Here is a 19,533-nt window from a genome sequence, read left to right as displayed (position 1 = left end):
TTTTTAGCGTTTATGGTGTAGGATATTTCTGTGATTACTTTTTTTTTATTGGGTTTGAAAAGATATTTACCTAGGCGTTAAAAAAATTCACGTCGTGTTTGGGGAAAAGCTGAAAGCTGAATCTGATTGTATTACCTAATCGTATTATTTAATTTGACTAACTTAGTTTATTAGCTTACTATTTGATTATTTGAAATGACTAATAAGCTAATTATGGGATAAGTAGTTCATGTAGAATTTTTAATTAAATGAGGGTATAAGTGTCATTTCACCATAAGAATTGAATACGGTAATTAAAAAGCTCTTAAAAGGAGCTTTATGAAAAAGAGCTTATTTAATGGAATAACCTCTTTAAATAAACTTCCCACCAAACACCTTGAATTAGCTTATTTAATAGTCAATAAGTTAATTTTGCTCAAATAAGCTAGTTACCAAACACACCCTCAATAAGAATAAGTTCAATTCAATGAGAAACCCAGTTTGATAATCGTAAAAATCGGTAATTTTAAAAAAATATATATAGAGAATTAGTATAAATAGTTTTAGTTCAATAAAAATAATTTGGTTTGGCAAAAAATACTGATTACTCCCTATGCTTAATACTTCTATCAAATTTCACACCTAAGTATGTTAAACAATTTAGAAACGTAGAGAGTACTATCTATGTTCCCATTTTTCATAGTTTTATGGGGCTTTGTTAGATTTATCGTATTATATATTTTAGTAGTAATATCAAGTTTCTATAATATTTATACATATAGAAATGAAATTATATAAATTTTAAAATGCATTTTGGAGACCGTTAAAAGTTAAATGGGGCTAAAAAAATAGGGATAGAGGAAGTAATAAATAAGGAAACCACCCGTAAGATTGTTTCTTGAACATCATGATTTATCCCAACTTAAATATGTAAGAAATCAACTCGTCCTAACAGAACCTTAAATGCAGATTAGTCCAGAGGATGAATCGGGTAAGAACAATAAAAGAAAAAAAAACTCAACTCGTTTTGACTTAATACGAAAGTAATGTGATCCACATTTTAACTTACGAAATGATTTAACACAACTCAAACTCGGGTGACTGAACCCGACCCAATCACTCAAATCAATACCTCTACGACTCTAGGCCCGAATTGAACCCTGACCTCGGTTAGGAGTTAGGAGTCTTAGGACTAGGCCAAACATATCTTGGTAGTAGGCCTAATACTCCGAGTATACGGTAGGGAAAACTTGCACCACTACTACACCAAAAACGAATACGCAGTACTTCGCTGCAACAATTTCTTTTCGAATTCCTTGAATAAGGTATGGATTTATAAATTTTAATTTTTTTTTGCTTTGAAGAGTGAAATTGATGAGAAAATAATGTTTTAATTTAAGTGGATATGATGTTGAATGCATTGGGTCGACTTGTGTTACAATTCTGTGTTTTAGACTTTGCCTGTGTCAACAAACATATTGTCGTGTGATATATGATAATTATAATATACGGAACTTCGTGCTCGGTTTTATATTGAAGTGTTTAGGGAATATTATGGGTTTATGTATATATAATTAATACTTGTACTTCATATATAGGAGTGTTGTTGGGCTTTTATGACCAAGTAGAAGTCTTTTTTCGTAATTTTGGGGTGCAAGTGGATTTCCAATGAACTCCATGATAACAACAAAATGCTTGAATCACTGAGCTAAGCTTGGTCTAGTGGAAAGGGTTGTACTTTCCAACCTTGAAGTTAGGGGTTTAATCCCCAATAGAGGCAATTTGGAGTGGGAATTCTCTTACCCTTCCCCCCACTTTCAAAGTGTATAGCCTGCTAACCCGGGTTGAGAGGTCCGGCCTGGTAGGGCCTTTCTCCTTACCATAAGGCCCTTCTCCTTACCAACCAAAAAAAAAAAAAAAAAAGCTTGAATCCTCTTGTAGAGGTCTTAGGACGTAACTCACGTAACACCATTTATTTGGAGAGATTCTATTAATTGGGATTTGTGGTGGTTAGCTGGATTATTTGGAGTTTAGTAAGCTCTAGTATATGGATTTCCGAGTTGAGGTATCCAAATGTGTAATGTGTAATGTGTTTTTTAAGGCCGTTTATTCACTATTAAAAATGCAACCTTATAATTCACGTTATTGTGGGTATTTGGTTGTAAAGTGTCAATACATCTCCTAATCTTCTAGATGCAATGTGTTGAAAAAGATTGGGATAATATGCGAATATGTCGTGGAAAAATTGACAAAAGGATTCGCATGTTCTTTGTTTCTATATAAGTAATTGAGGCTTCTAAATGATAGTGATGTTTTATTGTTTACTGTTGCTAGAATTGTGACCTAATTTAAATGAAAGTTTTCATTGGCTAGCAAATTGTTGTCATCTCCAACTTGGTCATGTATGTAATGAATACTTTGACTAGGGTAATGCATTGCATTGTCTCTATTTGAACATCTTCGTAAGTTATTCCAGGTTTTTGTGAATTCTATTTGGGCCCTGCAATAGTATAGGTTTTTACTCGAGTACTATGCAAATACACAAGATTTTTAATGAACATACACTTCGTCAATAGAATTCACCTGATGTATTATGCTTGAAATTAGAGTCCTTAGTTGTTACATGAGTGGTCTATATATATTCTAGCATTGCAATGAAGTTATCTCCATTATTTGAAGCAAATAATATTCAATTATGATGTGAAGTAGGAGCTTCATAGAAATGGAGAAATGTCTGCATACCAGGCTAACAGCATAAGCATCTGTAAAGCTCTTCAGTTAGATCCGTAGGAATTATTTTACAGGCCTCAACCAAATGTGAAAGGAGTGAATTTATTGCGAGTGTTAATAAGAGGCTTGCTTATGTTAGTTGATTCACCTGTGCAGCTGCGCTCTGTAGTGCTCTTCAGAACAGGGCCTAAGTAATTTCATCGGTTGGGGGTTTTGGACGACTATATATGATTTCTATGTGACATGATAACTTTTTGGCTGATGAGTATTTCTATCAGTGATTGAACGACTTTGGATGTTGACACTTTTGCCATCCCCTTTACCACTTTGTTAGACATATACTTGTAAGCGACATCTGATTGAAATGAAGAATATTTTGGAGTCAATTTTTCATGAATGGTTATATTTTTGGAGGTTGACAGCTTAACTGATGTGCGCTTTCTGAAGTCGATGTTTATTTCGTTTGCAAGTTAATTGAGAATTTTTAGTACTGACATTTGAAAGATATACAATACTTGAAGATATATCTGGATCTGTGGTGATAATTCAGACTGCTCAAACAACTTTGTTAGTTTAGCAAAGTTTATTAAAGGTAGATAATAGTGCAAGATTAAAGTGCTTCTAGTTACAGTCTGGACATTTTTTTGGACTGACCAAATGACTTTTGAGATGTTTAAAATATGTGTAATCTGGATAATGAAGGGTGCAAGCTGCTCTTATTCACTGGAAAGAGTCTTAGTAGTGTGTTCTGATCTATTTCACTTATTACTTCACAATCAACTTTCATGATATCACTTGTATGTTGGCCAACATCAAAGACATAACTGATATATTCTCAAGTTTCATTGGATATATGAGTATACTCGTTAGAGCAATGTGATGAGCTGAGCTATGAGATGTCATAATTTTAGGATCTCATTTTGGTATCAGGTAGAGTTATGTCTTTGTGAACATTCGATTTACTTGAAGAAGTCTGAAAATTGGCTTATGCGGAAGATTTTAAGATAAGAGTTGCAAAAGCTTGGAGTTCTATTGGAGGTTGAATGTCAATTTTATCTCTAGGCATAAACAAAAGATACCCTCTTCGTTTATGAATTGTTGTCACGTTGTCCCAATGTCTTGTAGGATATGACCTTAGTTGACTGATCACCTGGTGGTTGAGCTTAAGTAAGAGCAATCTTGAGAAGTACTATACTTATTTAGTAAAAGGGGACAACTTTTTCCAAACATCCCAAAATTAAATAAAATGTCGTGGCTGATTATCTTAGATCTTGGTGGAAGGAATTTATGTACGTGTAAGGAGTTGTTTCTTCAAATATATGAAGTTATTTTTTCAGAAAGAAACAGAGGATGGGGAGCCAGGTTAGAGTAAGATGAAACCAAAGGCATCTAAAGTTATATCTTTGCAGATATGCTGTGTAAGGAATTGAAACGTCTGATGGCTGAATATGCCTAATCTTGGGATCTTGTCTTAGTTTACTTTTGTAGTGTTTTTAAGGTGTGCCAATACAAAAGATAGCTGTCACTTAACTTACACTATTCTGTATTCCAGAAAGGATGAAATTTTGTAAATTCTTGCTAGCAATGGCAAGAGGCAGTAGGATAGCTGTCACTTAACTTACACGTTTGTTTTCAAAAAAAAAAAAAAAAAAAAAAAAAAAAAAAAAAAAAAAAAAAAACCCTTACACGTTGGAGACTTGAGCCCTTCTCTTAAAATTGAAGGGAAGTCGTTTTCTTCTAGGACTTTTTTGTTAACTTAAAATGCATCACTTAGTCCTTTGGGGTATTACATGTTAGAAGAATGACAAGGCAATTAGCCAATTTGTAACCATCCGTGCACTCTATATACTAGCCAAAAGTTGGCAAAGGGATGCCATAGTTGGAAAGACACCTAAATGAAATGTCGTAGTAGGAGCTAGTCATGACATTGAGACCCTCCTGAAATTTTGTGTGGCCTAATTGTTCCCACTTGTAGGCGTTGTTGGTTTTATTTTGCATGTGAAGTAAAGGGACAGAGGCAAATCTTGTATAGACCTCAACATTAATATTCTGATAGCTTTGTTGTGTCTTAGATTGATCCATTCATGTTTGGAAAGTATTACAAAACCTTGTGATCTGACCTAGATTTTACGGAATAGTTTTCGCACCTATTCAAAAGCTTTTACGCAGAAAACACAGGTTTTTTTTATCTGTTTGAGCGTCGTTACTGATTTTTGTTTTTTTTTTTCATGAGGGATCGGAGGACATGTACTCTTTAGTTTTTACTGTCAATCCAACATTGATGTATGTAGCACTTACTGTGTAACTAAGTTAGCGAGTACTCTAAGAAGGAAGCCCCAAATAGCCTCTTCTTGTCCCTGCTTCTATCTTAAGTAGGATGCTGTATAACAAAATCAGTCAAACAATGCCAGGCCATATCTATTTTAATTTTACCATTAGTCTATTGCTATGACTGGGAAATTGGCTTGCTCATCTTTGGCATGAATTGGGGATGAAATTCTATTGTAATTTGTAATTCTAGTTTATAGAATGGACCCACTGCCCACAAGGAATGATAAGGATCGGAAAAGCAAGAATTTATGTAAAGGCAACATATAAAACTTGACATCATTATTGGAAGAACAATGTGTATAGTTCAAGAAGAAGACATCACCCTAGCTGTCGTTGGTATGTAGCCTTTTGGACGTATGGTCTGCTTTGCATGCTAGCATGCAATATATACTTCTAACAAGATAGCTTTTTGTTAGTCTAATAAGTTATTCCCACCATCAATTTTTTTACTAGTTAATTCCTATTCGCTTTGTCTTTTTTTGGTCATTAATTCCTTTTTTTTACCCCGGCCAAAACCTCACCCATTGATCTCTTCTTAGACACATCAAACACCAGCAATCCTCACATTTTTTTCCCTTTTTTTTTTTCACCCATATTGTGGGAGAGAAAGCAGTATTATTGGGTTGCCTAGGCTTATGTATGTGGCATATTAGACTATGTTAAACATAAAAAAGACGGAGGAAGTATGACCCACGGAGTCACAGGTCATAATTATTAATGTTTTATATTTAAGACCTCATTTTTCTTGCCCATATTTTTAAAGCTTCACTATATAGTTAAGGACATATAACTTCATTTTTTTATCCTCCATGAAGTTACAGAGTTGAAGGTTAGTAATGTTTGAATTGTACTTGATTGTTAGTGGTGTATAGAACCATAATGTGTTGATGTGTTTCACATTGAGTAAGTTTTGGTGGGTATTTTTTACGAGTAAAACTTTAGATCGAATGTAGAATGCATCACTCTCCTATTTGCTCTCTATACCAAGAAAAAAAATAGGAGTGATATTTATCACTCAAATGTTAGAATTTATACAATTAGGATGAATTCTCATCATCATATTTAGATAAAATATGTTTAGAGGCCAATAAAAGTTACTCAGTTAAGAACAATTTTTAACTACACTAAGTTTTTATAATTTTAAATAAGTTCGTATAAGAGGAATTCACATGAAGACAATGCACCATTAGCCATTTGGTGTTTGTTCTCAAACCTAGATAATTAAGAAGTAGTAACTTAGTACATCTGTTCATACTTGTCATTATGGACTTGTCTTTCTCATTTATGTTAAGAGCAAGTTTAGCCCCAAGTTTTAAGACTTGGATGTGACATCATTTTTGGTGGTCCTTATTGAAAATGATATCATCAAATTCTTGTTAAAACTCACTAAGACTTACACAAATTTATCACTTTAGCCCTAAGACTTAAATATTTGACATATTATATGTAGAAAAGTGTAAAAAAAAAAAAAGGATAATAAAAATAAAAGTGGGATGGGTGAAGTGGGTCCCAATCTCAAGTCTTAAGTTAAGTCTTGGAATTTCAAGACTCAACTTGAGACTTGCTTGAGATTTTTGAACAAAAATGGAAAAAGTCTTAAAATTCAAATTGATGATGTCATCCCAAGTCTTAAGACTTGGGGCTAAACTTGTTCTAAGTGGATTCTTAACAGATCAAAACTTCACATTTTTTTTCCCTTTTTGCTTCATGCAAATTAAGGGCACTTAGGGCACTAGTGTTTGTCCCTCAACTTTACAGTTTAAATTCATTTGTTTTTTTCATTTATACAATTGCATGTGAGCGTACGTTCCCAAAGAAATAACTCACGTGACTCCATGCTTGCTAGTCACAGGAATTCTAAATCACAATATAAAGGAAACATATAATATGCTTTCAATTATCAAACAAATTAGTTTATTTTGGTATGGTCACGAGATATGTTACTGAATTGAATAATATCTTTACTGTATAAATTGGTCCCAAATGTGTTCTTTGTTTTTGGATTTATATCTTCTGCTGATTTGATATGTAATCTGAATAATATAAGCTCATGAAATTCATACTGCTGTCAGCAATATTTTCCTTAGTTGATGTTTCCTCATGCTGAGTTGTTTAATTTATTTATTTGTTACTGTATTATTTCTTATTTTTATTAAGCTAATCTCTACAATTTTGGACTTAAATAATAAATTGTTTACTTTTTAGCCTCTAGTCTATATACTTATATGCGTTCTTCATTGTACAACACGTGAACAATGGTAATAAAATCTGATGAAGAATCTTCTCAATTCTCCAACTTTATTGCAGCTGCCTCCTTTATAATTGGACTTGCCATTTATATCTTTAATAGAGTTAATTTTCTACAACGTAGGCTTGTAGCTTTTTTGGGGGAGTGAGCATAAGCAGATCATCAACACCCTGTCCTTGACCACATTCATAATTTTTTTTTGGGTTGCCACAAATTAGAGATAGTTGATATCAGGTTAGCTAGAGGTAATTTATTTATGACCTATTAATTAAGTTAGTTGACATTCATCAATATTCATGTACTGGTATATCATATACTGGCATATGTACATACCCTTGCTCCATACATATGAGTTGTGGTGTAGCGGAGTAGTATGACACACATTTTCCGAATTATTTGAGATCTCGAACTGGAGTGTTTGAGGAGGTGGGGGCATCAATTCTAGTGTACTTGGATAATTTTTTTTTTTTTGATATGGACCCTTTGGAGGTGGCTGATATAGGGTTACTCCATACTAGACTTAAGCAATGGATACTCTCCCGTTCTTCTTTGTTCGAATCACTTACTCCGTATGTTATATTTGTTCTACCAACTTTTCTTTTTCAATTTTAACTTGTCCCTTTTACCATCTTATTACTTCAACTGACAAGTCACAATAATTACACCTTTTCGTACTCTCTTATTTTATTCAACTTTTTTTTTTTTTACACAAACCCTCCTTTTTACATTGACACTTATTTTATCCTATTTTATCTTACATGCACTTACATTTTCAATATTTTCTTAAATTGCGTATCTATAGTAACTAAGTAGTATATAAGAGAACGGAGAGAGTATATCAGATAAAGAGTGACAAACGGACAATAATCCTTGCCTTCTCTTGCAAGCTGTGCAAACTTGTTTCAGTCAAAGTTTGGCTTGAACTCCAACTTAGTTGGGGAGTTTAATGAGTCGAGGAAATTGAGTTGAGCAAAGTTAAACTCAACTCGAGAAACTATTTTTCTTTTTGTGTGTTTTAACTGTAAATTTAATAGTAATATAAGATGTTTGCAGTTTATTATATCTTTCCCTATTTAATTTTCACCCCATTACTTTTCTATTCTAAGCTAAACATTTAACCCCCCTTATTAGCACTAGTCATATATGCCAGCAGAAATAAAACTCCTCAATAATTAGAGTTGAAGTTTTTATATTAAATAAAACAAAATAGTTGGAATTGAAGGGAAATAAATACAAAACTATCACAGTTTATTGGTATCATGAAGGAATATTTATATGTTTCCAGATGTATGAGACAAACCTCCGGTTTGTATTCTTACCCTCATTGTTATGATAAGCATCAAGTCACGCTCATTTTACAAAATATTGAAATATGAGTTTTGTCAAATTTCTAATCATACTGTTTGAGCAATTTGCAATTGTACTCTGGTTTTTCCAACAATATAATTTGCAAGAATGTCTTTAGGTCCGTGATATGAGTAAATCATTGGTTGATTTTTACAAGCAATTACAAGGATAAACATTTACATGTAATATGTTATTGAATGTATTGGAGTAGATTTTACCTGCGTTGTCAAAAATACTAACTAGATTAGCCACAGTCCTTAAGTACATAGAGTAATGTAGTTTTTACATTAGTCATCCTCACCACATAGTGCCCCAACACTAGCTACGAGTATCACAATTTAGTTCTTCAAAATCCAACACATTGACCTGAACTTGTGACATAATTGAGGTTTGCTACCTATGGCCTTGCGGTTGTTACTGGCTAATGAAAAGTCCAGCAGTGTTTTAAATAATACGAAGCATGTATGATCTTAAATGCAGAGAGAAAATTAACATAAACAGGTCGATCATAATGTACTACACATTTTTCTTTAACGTTAGTTTTTTCTACTTTTGGCTAGATTTGTTGACTTGTTACTAGACCTACGGTAGTCAAGGGTGTTTCGAGTCTGATCAGGCTTCTTCTCTTATTAGTTTTATTGTAGTTTGAGTGTTTATGGGGGTAAAATATTATTAATTCTTGTAGGTTTTCAAAGCTCGCGTAAGAGTTTTGATTATGTGTAAAACTACAGTATATTAAAGTGCATTATTTAGGGCTATTAATAACTGCACTGTAACAAGAACTTAAGGGCGCAGTAACTGTATGGATATATGTTTAAAGTACAGGTAGTTATCCTTTCTTGTGATAAATTTAGCTATTGAAGCTATTGTTGACATAGTTGAGAAAGAGATTCCACAGATCGAACAACCGAAACTGATACTAAAAATCTAAGTCACCTATGAGATCAGAGGCAGCATTTTTATGGAAGGCAAGGGACAAAGGCTGGAGCAGTATGTGAGTATGGAGTATATTGTTGTGTTGTGATGATTTATGGCACACATGTGAATAGGTGGGTACGTAATTTGTCCATGTGATTTGGAATGGAGACAATTATATTCTGGGAAGAAAGAAGGATAAATGAGGTTACATATTTCAAGTCTATATACTTAGTTTCAACTGTAGGAACTATGTTTTGATATGCACACCATTTATTTCCTGATACACCTGTTGTAAACTGTATAATCCATGATGGAAGATAGTACTAGCGAGTAGCGACCACCTCTGACCTTGGTAACCGGTCACTAAACAGCTCATCGCTACTTGATAATCATATTAGGGCGGCTTTGTTGATTGTTGTTTGCAGTAAGTAACACATTGGATATATGGTTTTGATAGTGATTATGATGAGGTTTCTGGATAATGTATGATTCTTTTGGAAAATAAAAATTTCTAGTGATATCTATTTCATTCCAAAGCACATTTAGAAGGATGGCTGCTATGCCTATGAGAGGAAAGAAAATGGACTCAATACTAGTTGAGAGGGATTGGAGTCTATTTGTGGGGTACAAAGAACATATGCTTGGATTGGTGAGCTTTCAATCATCTTACACTGCTTTTCTTTTGCGTTTGGTCTCCTTTATTTTATAAAATTTATTTGTGGATGAGTATTTATTTAGGAGTAATTTGTTTATTTAGGAGTAATTTGTTTATTCACTGTATTTCTTCCTTTTGCCTTGTAGCATTATTGATAATAGTTGGTTTATTTAATTTCTTTTGTGTACTATACATTCATATGATTGTACTTTTAGATAGCTTGGTTGATAAGAGAAAGTGTGATAACTTATTGATTATTACTTTGTCCAATTCTGAACTTATATACATGTATGAATGTTGTGGCTCATTTCAAATTACAGTACTTTGAAATATAGGAAGAAAGTACGAGTATATGTTGAAACTTTTATTTAACAAAACATAATGACAAACAATTTACTACATACATGTTTGATCACTTAATGAAGTCTTTGACATGTACAGTAAGAAAAATAAAGTTGCATACATCTGAACCTCATCGAAACCATGATAGGTCATGAGTTATTGTATTATTATTACTATCAATTGATGATGATGATGAGATAAATTATGTTATCTAGTCTGCAACAAAATTAGGTAAATAACAATATTTATTATGCTAAAAACATTAATAAGAGAAGCAGAAAATATGATTAGATCAGAAGTTGTGGCAGTGGTGGGTTAGAAAGGCACGTGTGGAGAGAAGACAAAGAGATGATGTCTAGAGAGAAAGAGAGAGATCTAGAGAGAGAAAGAGGTAGAAAGGATTCAAGGGTGGGGGTGGTAGTACAAACTAGTAAACTACACACAAACACACACATACACACTCACACTATCACTCACTTACTCAACTCAATCAACCAAAATTAAGACCCCCGTGAGGAATGTTTGGAGGCATTCATAAAAACATCACCAAAACTAAACATCCCATTTTGACGTTTCCTTCGCTGCTTTCTATGGCTCTTCAGTGCCAAACACTCCCCCTCTTATTCTCATCACGAGTCTTTGATTCCTTCTTTATCTTTTCTTTTTATTTTTCTGTCTCCTTCTTGCTTATTTTTATTATTATTAGTCTTCTATGTCTATAAATATTTCTTTTCTTCTTACTTTCTCTAATTTATCTTGTTTTTATGTCCTTTATTAGTTACTGTGTTTATTACATTTTTAGTTTTTTACCAAAAACTTATCGCGTATGTGATTTGTCCTTGTGCCTCATCCGTTTTTATAAAGATAAATGAGTGTGATCTTATTTGGCCTGATGCCTAACCAAGGTAGGGTAAGGATGAGAGTCGGATATACTGATATACATAACCTTACTCCCGTGATTATGTAGAGGTTGTTTTCAGTTGACCTTTAATTGATGGGATTAAGTTATTAGGTAGATTACTTTACTATGTGAAAAACAGAGAGCATAAATGTTTTACAGTATCATTTTTAACTTGGTTTACTTTAGTCAAAAGCCAAAGGATAGTGACCTTATTGATTTTACGAGATATGGTCCAAGTAGACAGTGCCATTAATAGAATTTTAAGGAGAATGAAACAAAATCTTAACAGTTAGGGCTAATTTATGGGGTTCATATTATCAATAATACTTATTTATTATAAGTAGGGTGAATTGGTGATTGAGAGTTAAGCAAATGTTCATTCTATATATCTCATGAAGTAAAAATGTTCGACCACAAATGACTTTTTTGTATATTTGGAATCAAACATATCTTCATTCTTCATAATTTATACTTGTATAGACAAATTGCATTACTTACTTTACAAGAAAATGTATCTACTATCTGATCATTCATGAAATTTTGTTTAGTTGTATAACAAGTAAAATAGGAATTTATCTTTTAATTTTCCGTGAATTAGCATGAGTGTATTTGATCTACTATAGCACTATGTTTAATTGTGTCAGGGATATTGAGAGTATTTAATTTTCATGAGGCAAATTTGCTAAAATAACCTGGTAATAATTCATTTGCTACTTATACAAGTAAATTTTTTTCATTTTGGGGTGGAAATTAAGGAGCATATGTTTCCCTTAACCTTTTGAATTTCAAGTGGTTTTTGTTGTTACATTAACGTTAAAAAAAACGCTGGTATGACGGTGGCCGGTGATAATGACAACATGAAAGTGATGTGGTCGAGTTACATTATTTGAATAACCTCTGGATTGGGATTTACGGATTTAGCTAAGATCCTGATTCTTAGAAGATTAATTATGATTAAATTTTATAAAACAAGACATGTGCAAGTTGGCAATTGCTCTGATCATGGCTTAGGTTAATTTGCTGAAATCTTGTTCTGATATTTGCAAATATTGCTCTTTTTACATTAGTTTTAAAAAAAAATAAAAAAAAAATGAGAGATTATTTTAGATTAAATAACTTCGAAATTAAGCACTTGTATTGCATATTTCAATATCTTTCGTGTTTAGTCTCTTCCTTTTATACGGAGTATATATTTCTCTCGCTCTAGGTGATCTTTTACAATTGTAATATTTTGACTTTTGTATTTATTTACACACTAATTTTGACCATTTTTGTTAAAACAAAATAAAAGTTATTGTATTATACTCCGTATATATACTCTGTGTTGTTGACATAATATACTTTAAGGGCATGTTCTGATTTACTGAAGTGAACTGAACTGAATGCATTATTTATGAGTTAAGGAAATTAAGAACTGAACTAAACTGAATGAATTGTTTATGAATTAAGGAAATTAAGAAATAAACTGAACTGATTGGAGCTGAATTGAATTGAAATTAAGCTGAAAAGAACATGGCCTTAAATTAATAATGTTAGTTGTCAAAATTATGCGTTGATATATGCTGTAAAAAAAATAGAAGAATTGAGGAAGTAGAAGTTGTTAAAGGGATGGATTTTTCATGAAAATGAATTAAATGATTAGTTTTCACAGTAGAAGCATATGTTTTTTTTTTTTTTTTTTTTTTTTTTTTTTTTTTTTTTTGTGTAGAGAGAGTCATGCATGCAATGATGTTGTATCCGAATTCCTATCTTAGGTTTTGGACCTTTAGCTGTACCCAAAACGAATACGTATAAGCTACCTAAGCTAGTTGACATCCACAAAGGACATTATTATGTATTAAGTCATGGATTCTATCTCGATATCTTTTTAAATTTATTGTCATGACTTTGTTTTTAAATCAGTGAGGGGCATTTATGTCAAATCACAGGAGCATGTATGCATTTAAAAAATTTTGATGTGATGAAACTGGGGCAGTCATTTGGGAAGCAAACAAGGGATGATCATATTGATATGAGAGCACATCCCCCTCCCCCTCCCTCCCTCCCTCTTTTAAAATAAGCTTCAGAGAACAGCTTGCAGAGTGTGTGATAGGGAGTTCCGAAAGCGTTAGAGAGAGAGAAAGAAAGAAAAAAAACTAGTCTGAGAGAGTCAATGGTTTCCAGGGAGCACAAAAGAGCTGCAGCACTGCATGAGAAGCTGCAACTACTTCGCTCCATCACTAACTCTCATGCAGTAATTCTCTCTGTCTGCTCATATATAATCATCCTTAACTAGCTAGTTTAATTCACTATATATACTACAGTATATTACATACATAAGTTTTTTTTTTTTTTCTTTTGATGATGTCTTTCTATGTTCATATGTTTCTGCCAGGAAAGTGATACTGCTATCGTTGTTGATGCATCAAAATATATAGAAGACCTCAAACAGAAGGTGGACCGGCTAAATCAAGATATCGTAAATAATGCTCAAAGTTCAACTATCCAAGATTCACAGCCCTCGGTATCTATTTTGATTCATGAAAACCTTAGCTTCTGATAATACTTATCGTCTCTTTAAGTTCATCACCCTTTTTGTCTTGGAAGGTTAATTTCCCTAGGCAATATTCACTGTTGCCAATATTTGAGGATCAATCGATGTTGTCCTACCAACTATAGTTGTCCTGTCAATAGTGATTGATCGAGTATAAACTGATCACCTATTTTTCTTTGTAGCACTGCACTGCGAATTATGTTTATTTATAGTCATTTATTGTATATTGTTCTGCATAATATTTGCAGGTCACAGTTGAAACCCTAGAGAAAGGATTCCTTATAAATGTGTACTCAGAAAAGAATTGCTCAGGATTGCTGGTTTCTGTGCTCCAAGCTTTTGAAGAACTGAATCTTACTGTAGTTGAAGCTAGGGCTTCCTGTACAGAAAATTTTCAATTGGAAGCAGTCAGTGTGGAAGTAAGACATGCTTTTGATCTCTCTTTTCTTTGCTTTACTTTAACATATAGATATAACCAATACAGCAACATATTTCGTACTCGTGAACCATGTTCGACATTTCATCCCGAAGTGTGTATAGCCTTTCATACCTCTAAAAAGTATGATGTTTGGTTACTTAAAATTATAGAGCGAAAACAAAGGAAACTCCAAGAAGACAGCTAGCTAAATCCTCCGATCATTGGATTCATATTCATACTTGATCTTTGTTTTTTTGGTTGTGAGTACCATAGGCCAAAATGAGCTTTTCGTCCTGAGATATAAAGTTATGACATGTGAATATTCTTTGTTTTATTCACATGTATCATGCACCGATGCTGGGATTTTATCTTACAGAAAATTGCAAAAATGATCTATATTTAATTTATTTATAGGATTTTAAATTTTCCCTCTTTTTTTGGAACCAATTTTTATATCTTGAGTAAGCATAAAAGAAATGTCTCTCAATTGATCAATTTTTATTTATTTTGTAGGGTGACGCAAATGGAGGAAAAATTGTTGATGCTCAGGTGGTAAGGCGGGCGGTATTGAAGGCTATTAGACATTGGAATACAAGTACTGATGATCAGCAAGATGAGTAAATCATCATCAGTTAGCTTATTGATCAATTGCAAGCTTATGTTTTTATTTGTTACCCCCCTTTTCATGCCACCATGCACCGAGTTTGTAGGTTAAATATTTTGTACGGAAGCTATTATGCTCACAATCAAAAATCGAAGATTTCACGTGAGCTTTTCCAATCCTGCACAATTTAGCTTTAATTTGAATAATGATCCTCTCATTTGGCTCCTTTAATTGCTATTTATGGTGCAGGGTTATGATTTACGACCTAAATTTGATAAAGCCTTACAAGTCGAGTCTCAATTAATTGATCCTTACTTGAATTAATTAGGTATGGTGCTTTTGGCTCTTGAACCGGGGTCAATTTGATCAGGACACTTTTAAGTGTAATGCCAATTAGTTTATTTTAGAAAATATATCAATTTTAGCCATATTTAATTTTAGGTCTTATCAATTTTGGTTCGAGTCATCAAGTTTCTAGTATGAGTCGTAATTCGTGATAATTTGTCTAGTCCGCTCTTAGTCATTAATTAAGATTAATATTGGATAAATCCTTCGTTCTCTCATCCTTTATCACAATGTAAGATGTGGGATTGCAATTTATGGATAGGGGAAAAGGGGGCAAAAGGAACTGTCAAACTAACCTATTATTGAAAGCCTTTAATAACTCAATCTCAGTTCATTGTGTTTCCATGATTGGAAAGGATACATTCCTGGTCCATGGGTTGTGATTGTGACATTTAACTTGAAAAATATGTACCCTAGGTCCCTAGTACTTCATTGAATTATTATGCGTATAAAATACATTGTAAATTAAAAGAGGTGGAATGATCATCATCAATAAACATAATAGCAAAAACTTTGAACTTTTAAGGAAGAATTTGTATCCACTAGTTATTAAATGTGTTTTAGTTCTCCAAAAAGTCTTAGGATTGTATGGTACATTGCTAATTTTCCCTTTCATGATCCAATACAAAGACCGATACGGTATTTACAATAAGAGCTATGAAATACGGAATACATTGTAACCTAAATTACTCAAATATCAAACTCAGTCTTTTCTACTTCATCAAAACTTACCTAACAATTAGACACATGTTAAGACTTTAATTTCGCTACTTTAGTATTAAAGGTTCTATAGGTCGTAGAAAAGGAAAGTTATACTATCAATATAAAATTTGAATTGTTCTAATAATTCACGATGACAATTAACAACCATACTGCTAGTTGAGATTATTGTTCTTCATTTAGCCCTGTAATTGACTAGAAAAGTGACTGTGCATGATGTCTAATTTCTTATTCATTGTCTTTATAGAAAAGGACTAATAATAAGAACAAATTTATGTGTACATGTGAAGGGCATGAATATAGATGTTCCCTTAATTATATTATAAAATGATTAATTCGTGATGCACAAGCACGATCAATAACTTGGAGCATTAGGATCCAAATGCAGTACTAATTCCTCAAAAATTGGCACTTTATTTTATGGTGTTTAAAGGGAGATTCTTATAGCTAAGACGACAAATTATAAAATGCCATATTGAAAAAAAAAAAAAAAAAAAAATGCCATATTTTTTCATGGATAATACATGCAATTCGATCCACGGAAAAATTATTGACTGACCAATCAACTTAATCAAAAAAATTAAACGAATGAAATTTCATATACAAATGAGAATTTAGTGCTTGTCAATTGTCATTTGAACAAACTTTGTTTTGATTATTTGTTGCTTTATAATGATATTTATTTGTCACTTCATAATACCAATACAATATTTAGTATTATTGCTTTTCTTTGAATTTAAGCAACTAATCATCAAGAAGATTTTACAAAACTATATAGCATATTTAAAAAATATATATATACCAGTCAATTAGTGCTGTTGTGTCGATAATTAAAATAGAAAATTAATAATCATTGTATAGAAATGTGTATTTGGTTAGATCCGAATGAAGTACATTGATACGAATCCAAGTATATATGGAGCTAGAAAAATTAGTTAATTTAATGGACATATAATATTGAAAATTAATAATGAGCATTACATATTATTTGGATTATTTGAGTCCGACCACATGAAAAATTTAAAGCATGCGTCACATATTAGCTGGATTAGAAAATAATTAAGGGTAACTAACTACTTTATTATACTCTTTCGTCAAAAAAAAAAAAAAAAAAAAAAAAAAAAAAAAAAAAAAAAAACTACTTTATTATACTCTTCATTGCTATATTGCTTATCACATGGATTTTAAAATAGTCTTAAATACTGGTTAGATCCCGTACCATGCACGATAATTTTTAGTGTTATTATCAATTTACAACTATTTTAATCAATGAAAAAAAATTATCAAAAATTAGTGTGAATTAAACTACCGAAACATTTACTAAAATGAAACATAGTCATGAAAAAACCGATTATCTAAACATGTACTTTAAATTAAGTATTTCAGCATATGGTTATTTTATGTATTTCGGTGTGGTATTGTTAAAGTGTTATTTTTCTTTTTAAAGTTATGTACTAACCTTGTGAATAAATTTTCTATGTACACACAATAAAAATCACTCTATTATTTCAACCAAAATTGTGCAACCTAAAATAATACTATTACATATCATTCCGATAACATATTATTTCTTATTCAACTTTTCTCCTAATATGAGCTCTAATTAGATATCAATATATTTCAAATTATATTTTGATAATATTTTATCAGTGCGTCTTGTGTGCGGCTGGCCACACCATGTGGCCACTTATTAAAAAAACACGATAACCTCTCTAACACTGAGCGGATAACCCTTGTAATATTGACCAAGTAACCCCTAAGTAACCCCTATAACACTGACGAAGTAACCCCTGAAAAACTGAATAAGTAACCCCTATAACACTAATGAAGTAACCCTTTTAATGGATGGTCACACCGTGTAGCCAGCCACATATAAGACTTTGTGATATTTTGTATAATACTCCGTAATTAATAGCTAGTTATCAATCAATAAATTATATAGTTATTGATTGATGTTCTTACCGTCTTTTAATCTTTCTATTATTAAATATCTAAATGATAATTATTATTTTTTTTTACAATTATAGGTATTTACATTTTAGTCAACTTATTTTACCTCATTAAATTTACTTAAAAAAATATTTTCTCCAAGAAAATAAAATAAAATATATTTAAGGACACACAAGACGATGATACGTGTCATTGCAAGTGTGTCTAGATCTTTTAGTATATTAGGTTATATTTCGTGCCACGCACGGTAATTTTCAATAAGTGCTTTTAAAATTAACACTATATTAAATTTTTTGACTTGTGTACGTTATACTTCGTATTTATATCAATTGAATGTTTCAAAAATAAAAGTTGGCATGAAAAAATCACACTAAGGCCCTGTTCACTTCACCTTAAAAAAATAATATTAAGTAAAAATAATTTCAGTTCAGTAAAAATAAGTTCAGTTCAGTAAAATTTATTTTAGTTCAGTAAAAATAATTTCAGTTCAATAAAATTAATTTAAGTTCAGTAAAAATAATTAAGTTCAACAAATATAATTTTATTTCAGTAAAAATAATTTCAGTTCAGCAAAAATAAGGTTAAGGAAACGGGGCCTAAGAATAATCAACATGTCAAAATCAAAAAATGACAAAAGTATCATTTGTTGATTTAATATTCGCATTTCATTATTTAAGCATGTAAAATAATATATAATCTTTTTGTAATAAATGTATGTAGTACATAAATATGTCTTTCCTAAAAAAAATAGTCCATATGTCACAAATTATGTTAAGGATTTTATTTATTTATTTATTTTTTAATATTTGTCAATATGTTTTTTTGGAAAGAAATCTTCTACTATATTTTGCATGTAATTATTACTTATATGTAGAAAGATTTCTTCCTTAAATAGATTTTTTTTTCCAAAAAAAAACTACTCCGTAAAAAAAATAACTAAAGACACCACCACGAGATGACACGTGTCATTGCTGGTGTGTCTTTTAGTATATATAATAATAAATATAATAAAGTTATTGAAATTATTGTCCTTATTGATAGTTATTGATGATTGATTATTATCACAAGGCGACCGATTTTTCATTAAAAGTAATTTCCACTCAAATCACGAAAACATTTACTCCTTTCATTTCTTTTTATTCTTTACACTTCCATAAATTAATATTAAAAATAAAAAAAATAAAAAAACAGTTCAAACGAATCTAAAACATCCCACATAATATGATTTTGAATGTTTATAATGTAGCGAATTTTACAGACAAAGTTTCTAAAAAAAAATTGACCATAAAAGTCAAATGCATGTACAAAATAAAAAAGAAAGGAGAGAGTAAGCATAGGTGTGTTTCACTTGATTATATTATGAGAATGACTTCACCGTTCAGTAACAACATTATTAAGTATTCGTGTAAACATGTATGAAAATGTACAATAGAACTATCAAATTGTACACATACATATCCAAATTTTTACTGAATTTCTCAAGGTACAAGTATAGAACCGTTCTTATTTTGT

General features: G+C 31.6%; 1 protein-coding gene across 1 annotated transcript; it reads left to right on the top strand.

Moving 5' to 3' along the window:
* Positions 1 to 13,492: 13,492 nt before the first annotated feature.
* LOC145592615 (uncharacterized) lies at positions 13,493 to 15,172 on the top strand. The gene is made up of 4 exons (XM_081649120.1): positions 13,493 to 13,684; positions 13,826 to 13,954; positions 14,233 to 14,403; positions 14,916 to 15,172. Exons 1-4 carry the CDS (start codon positions 13,604 to 13,606, stop codon positions 15,021 to 15,023), a joined length of 489 nt encoding a protein of 162 aa, XP_081505246.1. The 5' UTR covers positions 13,493 to 13,603; the 3' UTR covers positions 15,024 to 15,172.
* The last annotated feature ends 4,361 nt before the right edge of the window (positions 15,173 to 19,533 follow it).

This window comes from Chenopodium album, chromosome 18 (genome assembly GCF_948465745.1).
Source record: "Chenopodium album chromosome 18, dcCheAlbu1.1, whole genome shotgun sequence".
In the NCBI taxonomy this organism is placed as follows: Eukaryota; Viridiplantae; Streptophyta; class Magnoliopsida; order Caryophyllales; family Amaranthaceae; genus Chenopodium; species Chenopodium album.
The sequence above is the reverse complement of the archived record's forward strand: the minus strand, read 5'-3'. Positions and strand labels throughout refer to the sequence as shown.

Coding starts and splice junctions, on each gene's coding strand:
- LOC145592615 (XM_081649120.1), top strand. CDS start 13,604: ATGGTTTCCAGGGAGCACAAAAGAGCTGCAGCACTGCATGAGAAGCTG. Junction 13,685..13,825: donor CCATCACTAACTCTCATGCA/GTAATTCTCTCT, acceptor TGTTTCTGCCAG/GAAAGTGATACTGCTATCGT. Junction 14,404..14,915: donor TGGAAGCAGTCAGTGTGGAA/GTAAGACATGCT, acceptor TTTATTTTGTAG/GGTGACGCAAATGGAGGAAA.